At 41.5% G+C, this 9,331-nt stretch overlaps 2 protein-coding genes across 2 annotated transcripts; both read left to right on the top strand.

The window, feature by feature from the left end:
* Positions 1 to 559: 559 nt before the first annotated feature.
* Positions 560 to 2,337, top strand: LOC133983883 (DLA class II histocompatibility antigen, DR-1 beta chain-like). The gene is made up of 5 exons (XM_062423099.1): positions 560 to 635; positions 745 to 1,011; positions 1,114 to 1,395; positions 1,690 to 1,803; positions 2,312 to 2,337. The coding sequence occupies exons 1-5, from the start codon at positions 560 to 562 to the stop codon at positions 2,335 to 2,337; spliced, it is 765 nt and encodes a 254-aa protein (XP_062279083.1).
* Positions 2,338 to 7,927: 5,590 nt separating this feature from the next.
* si:ch1073-228j22.2 (SPRY domain-containing SOCS box protein 2) lies at positions 7,928 to 8,931 on the top strand. Its single transcript, XM_062423098.1, has 2 exons — positions 7,928 to 8,675; positions 8,801 to 8,931. Exons 1-2 carry the CDS (start codon positions 7,928 to 7,930, stop codon positions 8,929 to 8,931), a joined length of 879 nt encoding a protein of 292 aa, XP_062279082.1.
* The last annotated feature ends 400 nt before the right edge of the window (positions 8,932 to 9,331 follow it).

Raw genomic sequence — 9,331 nt, 5'->3', positions numbered from 1 at the left:
TGACAGATAAACTATGGTTAAGTTTGTTTTAATATACTTTTTATTTCTGTGTAAAACGTAAGGTATGTCAAATTTACTTCAACTTTTGAGGTTCTGAAATAATAAAATAATGAAAAAAGAAATCAGTAAAGATTTATCACTGTGCTGTTTGTGATTCATTATTCTTTAAGTTTCTGCAACAAACCAATAAAGTTGACTTTAAGATTACAAGGCTTTCAATATATGAAATTAATATAAATATTTTACAAATTAATCAATTAATACTTGTATCAAATGCCAAATCGTGTAATTAATTTTAATGAAATGAGACAAAAAAGAACACAAACACTTTTGTTTGGCTTATATAAAGTATGGCAAAATCTGCAGATAGTAAAGAAGAATTAAAACGTAACGTCAACCATGTCCAAGTTATGAGAACCAATGTTGTCATTGCATGAGCAGCAGCATGAAAATGGAAGTAAATTACCACAGAGGGCCACACCTACTTTAGAGGACTTATTGGAAATGTCACACACACTGCTTCACTTCCTGCTTGCCGGCAGTGCCTCAACATGCCAAAATGACTCCGCTCTCGTTTCTCAACATGCATTTTATCAGCTTCTTTTCACTACTGTGTCTGTTATTGTCAAGAGCAGGTAAGTAACACAAAAATGGAAGATATCATTGTTTATTTGTGTTGCTGTTTATTTTGTTTATTTGTGTTAACAGAAAGCTATTAATATATTTATTGGCTTTGTGTTACAGACGCTCGCTATGGTCATGGTTTGGTTCGTTGCCAGTTTACTTCAAATGATGGCCATGATGCTGTTTACCTGGAGCAGATCTACATCAACAAGGTGCTTCTAGTCCAATACAACAGCACTCTGGGAGAGTATGTCGGCTACACGAAGAAAACAAAGGATATTGCAGATGGTCTCAACAAAAGTAAAGCTTTTTTAAAGCAGGAAGAAAAGAATACAAATGCATGCAAAACCAGCATCCCATTTGTAGCTGATGTCTTATTGAAATCAGGTGATTTTGGCGACTTTCAGTATTAACAGGTGCATAATAAACATATTTATAAAAGATAAGTTATTTCATGACAAACTTTTATGTTTGGGTTATTTCTTCCAGTCGAGCCCAACGTCAAGATGAGGTCAGTTGAGGCAGCGAGCAGCAGACATCCAGCCATGCTCGTCTGCAGCGCGTACGGCTTTTATCCCAAACAAATCAGAGTGACATGGCTTAGGGACAGAAAGGAGGTGACATCTGATGTGACGTCCACTGAGGAGATATCCAATGGGAATTGGCTGTACCAGATCCAGTCTTATCTAGAGTACACACCCATATCTGGAGAGAAGATCACCTGCATGGTGGAGCATGCCAGCCTCATGGAGCCCAAGTTTTATGACTGGGGTGGGTCAGTGTGCATGTGGACAGGTGGAGAGTGAAGGAGCTGTAAGGTGTGACAGCATAGATTAGTTTAACTTAAACCAGTGCAAAATTAATTCATCATCTTCAAACAATGGACCTCATTATGTTTTTATCATCTGTGATACATTTTAAATGACTTAATGACGTCTTCACGTACAGTAAAGCTGGTTAAATATATGCTGTATGTTAGTATAAAGGAGAGGATTTCTACATCAAGGTCTTTTAATAAATTAATGTATAGTGTGTGGATTTAATGTAGTGTTAATGTGATTTCAGACCCCATGCCTGAGTCAAACATCAATAAGATTGCTATTGGGACAGCAGGGCTGGTGCTGGGTCTGGCCTTTTTCAGTGCTGGGCTGACTTGCTACATGAGGAACACTAAGAGAGGTGAGAGATTAATTCAAATTAACATTTAAAAAATGGCGGAAATTGATTCTGCCGAAATGATAGCAGCTTAAAAACAGTTTCTGACTGTGTCTTTCTATTTTGTTATTTATAATTACTACTGGTGTGAAAATTGACCAAATTAACCAAAAAAAATAACAAGGTTCTTCGGGCCTCCAATGTTGGCAGCTAATGCAAAAGTGTGGTAAAAAAACAGGTCAATATACATGCGATCTGCATGTTTTAAGACTTTGAAGACACAAGCAGTCACAAATTGTTTTGATGCCATTCTATATTCGATTTTAGCACCTGAAAAATGTCATTACATGCCATGACGTCCCTGTATAAATGTGTTCCTGTTATAGAAGATGTATAGTTTCATTGACCTTTAAATCATATTGCCACATCTTAATCAAAGCCTCTGAGACAACTAAACAGTGTAGTTGTTAACGCTTGAACATCAAATAACTGTCAGCTACATGTGACTCATTTTTCTTCCTTTTTATTCTAGGACGAATGCAGGTACCAACAAGTTGATATACTATTTTACCAGTGGAGAAGTGCAGTGGATTAGTATATGAATGCATCACTTTCATTTATAGTCTGAAGTCTGTAGATTGTTCATAAGATTTGTACATTTTGTAAGGGAGGTATAAGTTCAGTTCACTAATTCTTTGTGCTTTTGTAGGAAAATATGTACATTTACACTTACAGTGACTGAATTTACAACTTGATGGGCCTAAAAGTTCAAATCAGTGATAAAAAAATAAAAACTGACATCATAATAAAATCTGGTTTCTTCTGTATATCCCTACAACACACAACATGTTGTGGCCTATTGTTATCACTGCTCTCATCAACTATACTGTGAGGCATTTAAGCCCTCAGTGTGGTCTTACAGGTAAGGGGGCACCCTCGCTGAGTGGGGCATACAGGCCTGGTTTGATACTCATATGAGGAGGCAAAGAGTGAGGATGTGTTATAAGAAGGATTAACTCTCATGTAGGCAAACAAAAGTAAAATAAAGACTTTGTTTTGGGGCGTTGTGGGGTATCACACATTACGTTTTGAGATAAAAAAAGATGTTTTATTAAACCAACTTAAACAAAATGAACTAAATATTTAAAGAATGGAGTGTGAATGTCAGTAAAGTCAGTAGTGGAGGATGTGTGCTAGTGTTGTGAAGGCCATAAAAGCAAACTAAATAGCTAAAATAAAATAACTAAACCAAACAGGCGAGGAACAACATTGCAGCAACCACAGCAGCAGCTGAGTGAAGAGTCATTTAGTGAGAGCAAGAGCTGCACTGCAGCCAGGCTTAAATAACCTGGAAACACTGCCTCAGGTGTAATACTAACGATCCACCTGCACTATATCCCACAACACTGGAAAAAATAACTCCTGTCTTTTACAATGCGGATTTTAGTGTTCAGCAGGATCACTGGCTTGGTATCATGTTGTGTGGTGGCTATACAGTTTATTAATTAAACAATGGTATTGGATCAGTATCGGGACTGAAAAAGTCAGATTGGTACATCCCTATACTGGACCATGAATGGCTTCCAAACTATCTTTGATGTCACAAATCATGCTTGTAGGCCCACCACTTAAAATTGAATTTATATTGGACATAGAGAAACTTTCCACTTTAAGCAGATGAATGTGAAAACAGCTTTTTTAGTTTCCAACTCTGCACAGTGAAGCTCAAACATCCAACTGTAGGGCCAATTAAAGCCGCAAGCGGCGATGGCGGGCCCTCGCTCACCCATGCCACCGCGGGGCCTGAGGCATGGCGGGGCTGTGGTGTGAAGCAGAAAGTGAGAAAAAACCTGGAAGGAGGCCAAAAATGCAATGTTTCGTTCATCCAGTAGGGGGCAGTCACAGGTAGTTACACATATGGTCTGGTGTGGTCTGGTGTGTTCAGGGCGGCCACTCATCAGTCATGTGAAGTTTGGAGTGAATTGGACAAAGCATGAAGGAGTAATGAGAGGTTGATGGTTCATCCACCAGGGGGCAGTAGAGTGTAACAAAACACAAGCGGTTGCGTTCAGGGTGGAAAAGTGATTACACATTTGAAGTTTTGTGGAAATCGCACAATGATGATGTAAAATATGGCACTTCCTGTTTCCACTAGGGGGACCCTGGACCTGTGTACCAATTTTAATGATGATACGAGTTCAATAAAGCCATCAAAAAGCCAAACGTATTTTCATGGCGAGGAATTGATGGTCGCTGAGTCGCCACACGGACGCCATTACTCGGAGCTTCACAGTCTTCATAATGTAGCTTCACCAACTGGTTCTGAATGAAGTTGATGGGGCAAAGTATGTAATTTTAATGAATCTTAGTTAACTTCCTGTTACCACCGGGGGGCGTTATGAGTTACGTGGGAAGTTAATATATCGGGACGTTCAGGGCGGAGCCATCATCATGTCCAGCAAGTTTGAAGCTGATTGGATGAAGTATGTGGGCGTGAGAGCCACTCGTATGTACATGGCGAGCACGCCAAAGTTAGTTGAGCCCTGGCAGACACGCCCTTTGACCTACGGATGCGCAGAGCACAACTTAAGCTCAGCTAGGTCTGGAGATGTTGCGTACCTAATTTGAACTTGATCGGGCGAATGCTGTTGGAGGAGTTAATTTTAGGCGGGAAAAATCAAAACAAAATGGTTGACTTCCTGTTGGGTTGAGGTCATGAGGTCAAGAGGATTTTTTGCATATGTGGGTATAATACATATGTGTACCGAATTTTGTGAGCATAGGACAAAGTTAGCAAAATTCCCTATGGGCATTTTTGGACTTTGTAGGGGGCGCTATTCCGCCATTCTGCGTCGACCATGTGCGACCACCCAAAAATATCGAATTTCGGATGAGGCCGGACGTCCGTGCAAAAGTATAAGCATTTTCGCATTTGGGAAAGGGGCGAAATTGGGGCACGAAATGTCGTAATAATAATAATAATAATAATAATAATAATAATAATTAAAGCCGCAAGCGGCGATGGCGGGCCTCGCTCACCCATGCCACCGCGGGGCCTGAGGCATGGCGGGGCTGTGGCGTGAAGCAGAAAGTGAGAAAAAACCTGGAAGGAGGCTAAAAATGCAATGTTTCGTTCATCCAGTAGGGGGCAGTCACAGGTAGTTACACATATGGTCTGGTGTGGTCTGGTGTGTTCAGGGCGGCCACTCATCAGTTATGTGAAGTTTGGAGTGAATTGGACAAAGCATGAAGGAGTTATGAGAGGTTGATGGTTCATCCACCAGGGGGCAGTAATGGGATGCATGCAGGTGTGTTCAGGGTCAGTCCCTCATCACACATGTGAAGTTTCGTGGAAATCGGACAATGTTGATGCAAAAAATGGCACTTCCTGTTTCCACTAGGGGGCGACATGAGCGACACCCCTATCAGATGGAAGAGGTCTCCACCCTGGACCTGTGTATCAATTTTCATGATGATACGTGTTCAATAAAGCCATCAAAAAGCCTAACGTATTTTCATGGCGAGGAATTGATGGTAGCCACGCCCCCACAGGGACGCCATTACTCGTAGCTTCACAGTGTTCATAATGTAGCTTCACCAACTGGTTCTGCATGTTTTAGAAGTGGAATGAAGTTGATGGGGTCAACTATGTATTTTTCATTAATTTACGTTCACTTCCTGTTACCACCGGGGGGCGCTATGAGTTACGTGGGAAGTTAATATATTGGGACGTTGAGGGCGGAGCCATCATCATGTCCAGCAAGTTTGTAGCTGATTGGATGAAGTATGTGGGCGTGAGAGCCACTCGTATGTACATGGTGAGCACGCCAAAGTTAGTTGAGCCCTGGCAGACACGCCCTTTGACCTACGGATGCGCAGAGCACAACTTAAGCTCAGCTAGGTCTGGAGATGTTGCGTACCTAATTTGAACTTGATCGGGCGAACGCTGTGGAAGGAGTTAATTTTAGGCGGGAAAAATCAAAACCAAAATGGCCGACTTCTTGTTGGGTTGAGGTCATGAGGTCATGAGGCTTTTTTGCATATGTGGGTATAATACATATGTGTAGCATTTTGTGAGCATAGGACAAAGTTAGCAAAATTCCCTATGGGCATTTTTGGACTTTGTAGGGGGCGCTATTCCGCCATTCTGCGTCGACCATGTGCGACCACCCAAAAATATCGAATTTCGGATGAGGCCGGACGTCCGTGCAAAAGTATAAGCATTTTCGCATTTGGGAAAGGGGCGAAATTGGGGCACGAAATGTCAGAATAATAATAATAATAATAATAATAATAATAATAATAATAAACATTACAATTTCAATAGGGCTTTCGCCAGGCGACTTGCAGTCGCTGCTCGGGCCCTAATAATAATAATAATAATAATAATAAACATTACAATTTCAATATAGCATTTTTCCCCGGGGGTCTTCCATACCACATGATTACTTGATTACTTGATTACTTTGGGGTCACTTGCACTTTGGGGTCACTTGCACGTTGGGGCATGAACGAATTTCAATAGGGCTTTCGCCAGGCGACTTGCAGTCGCCGCTCGGGCCCTAATAAGAAAAACATACTTTTGAGTGCAGACGAGTACCTGCCAGCACTGCCTGCAAGTCAGCACTGAGGGAACATACCCACTTTTACTCGCCTTGTGTGCGCATGCGCTGTCCGGAATAATGAGTCGCTTTGGGTTTTATTTCATTTTCATCGTCTTATTAATTAAAAGCCCGAGTTTGATCCTCTTCTTATGTTTCGCCATTTACGTTTACATTCATTACCGGACGCGTTAAAAAGGGAAATAAATCCAGGTTGAATAAATGGAAGGCAGCCTGTGATCTATTAAGACTGCAGCCTGTATTTCAGCTTGTTTTGGTGCTCCAGTTTATACAAACACGTCACGGAGCCCCTCGTCCTTATCACTGTCGTCAGATCGCGGTGATGGACTGTGCTGTTCCCGTCCCGGAGGTCGTCCCAAACCCGTCACCAAAGTGGATGGAGCAGCTACGTTACCGAGCAGCGATAAGACGCACAGGACGTCTGATAAGAGTCATTTATAAACAGAAACAAGCACAGAAAGATGCAGAAAGACACCATCCTGAAACTGGAGGGAAGGAGTCAACAAAAACAGCTGGTAAGATTGAAAATTAAGATTTAAGATTTACTGTGAGCTATTTCTCTGAGTTGCTCCAACAAGTGAAGGAGCCTGAAACATCTTTAAATGTGTGGATGAGACTTCTTAAAACTGTCTATCTTCTCATTTCTACTCTTATCTGTCCCCCTATAATCTGCTCCATATGAAAGTAGTACTGCGTTGTAATATTAATTTGGTTTGTTCTCACTTTTATGTGGTCATATTATTTCTGTAATATTGTGAAATTTTAACATGTTTTGGGTGGCAGCTTTAAATAAGCCCATTTGTGTTTTCTGCCTCTCCCTGCACTGTATATGATGTCATTTTTTGTGTAAATTTTAACTTGTGCAAACTCAACTAAACTAAACTACTAAAATCCGGTACTTCAGTGCATTTGTGAGGTACTTGTACTTTACTTGTTTATTTTAATTTTAAGCTACTTTATAGCTCTACTCCACTACATTTTACCTTTAAATCTACACTGACAGATGCAGCAGACCACATTTAAAATCTATAATGAGCATTTAAAATGTAAATTAAATCCATCAACAGCACAAAGTATTGTTCGGTACAGTATGAATACCTAGAATTAACTCCACCGCGATCAATTACACTACAATGCTGTTTACATGCACCAGTAATCATTAACCTTTAGTATATCTTACAATATGAAATTTAGGACATTTTGCCTTAATAGTCGACATTTTTACTTTTATATTGAAAATAGGAGACTGTCACTTCTACCAGGTGAACATCTCATTGATCATTTTTGCACCAATTCCAGCAAAATTGAGCAATTTTTGTATTTTTTCGTTTTCCATAAATAACCCCTTATTGAATTAGCTACTTAACCTAGATATTTAATTTGGTACAAAGGTATTCATTGTATATATTTTTTGTGTTAATTAGAGTTTTATTGTCTTTCTTCTCCTCAGTTTCCTTCTGACGACACCTGACAGAGGCGTTGGTGACCCTGCCCGTGTGCGTCCTGTGCTCATCTCGCTTCTACCGATGGGTGTCTCGCTGTCTGTCTGGCTGTACAGCAGATCAGCTGACAGCCCTCCTTCCTCTCCATCAGCGTTCTGTTCACGGGCTGTCCCGGCATCCTCTCGCCTCATGGTCATTCTGAACTCCTCCCCAGTTTCTCCTGGAGACAGTCGCTCACACTGGAGCTCAGAAAACCGCTCCCCTCATCTCCCGCTCTCTGCCTGCAAACATGAAGTGACACGTTCACCTGTCGAGCGGAGCAGCGATGGGGTGAGGGCGGAGAAGGGGGTGAAGAGTGGGCTTCACGTCTGGGAGGTGGTGTGGAGCCCTGATCACAGAGGAAGTCACGCCGTCGTGGGTATTTCCAGGCAGAACTGTCCTCTGCAGGCCTCGGGGTACAAGGTGCTGGTGGGCGGAGACTCGCAGTCCTGGGGCTGGGAACTTAAAACCAATCAGCTTTGGCACGATGGACAGAGTCTGAAACTGTATCCTGGAAAGAGGAGGTGCTGCACTGAGACTATAGAAGATTATGGGTCTTTAACTTCACCACATATCCTGACAGACACAAAGGGGGCAAAGACACCTCTACCCATCCCTGAACGTGTCCTGCTGGTCCTGGACGCTGACGCAGGGACTCTGGGATTTGTTGTCGATAGCAGCTTCCTCGGCGTAGCTTTTAAAGACCTTCCCCGTGGGGTGGAGCTGTTCCCAGCGGTGAGCAGTGTGAGAGGAGGCGCCACCATACGACTACGATACCTGAACGGCGCCACGCGTGAGTGTAATGTTTTTACAACAAATCTGCCTCAGTTAGAACAGCAGTGACAGTGAGGATGGAAACTGTAACTTGGGTCTCATAAAAACACAAACTTTAATGCAGTTTTTCTTTCTCCTTCTCAGGTGATCCTCCTGCCCTGATGGCTTTATGTGGACTCTCCATTCGTCAGGTTTTAGGGCAACAGAGGCAGAATCAGACTGACAAACTGCCTCTTCCACCTTTTCTCCAGCGATACCTGGTTTCTAGTGAATAATGTGCTCTTGATTTTCAAATATGAAATAGGATCAAAGAAGTTTTTCTATAAATTTAAAATGATCATAGCATACTGTTATGATTTAATAATATGTACTGTAAATGTTATTATTATCTATCTTAATTTATTGTCATATTGATTGTTATTAAGATTTATCTTTGGGTGACACACCTACTCACATCCTTTATGTATGTCATAAAAAATGTCATCATCACCACATGGACTATAATGACATGAGTAAGATTTAAGAAAATAATGTTCTCGTAGTGTATACACACACACACACACACACACACACACACACACACACACACACACACACACAGTATGAAACATTGTCAATTGCTGCAATGCACCAAGAATTTGCATTTCTTTTATATTAAATATTAAGTATACTGTA

This window comes from Scomber scombrus, chromosome 7, assembly GCF_963691925.1.
Source record: "Scomber scombrus chromosome 7, fScoSco1.1, whole genome shotgun sequence".
NCBI lineage: Eukaryota > Metazoa > Chordata > Actinopteri > Scombriformes > Scombridae > Scomber > Scomber scombrus.
This window is presented reverse-complemented; position numbering and strand designations above follow the sequence as displayed.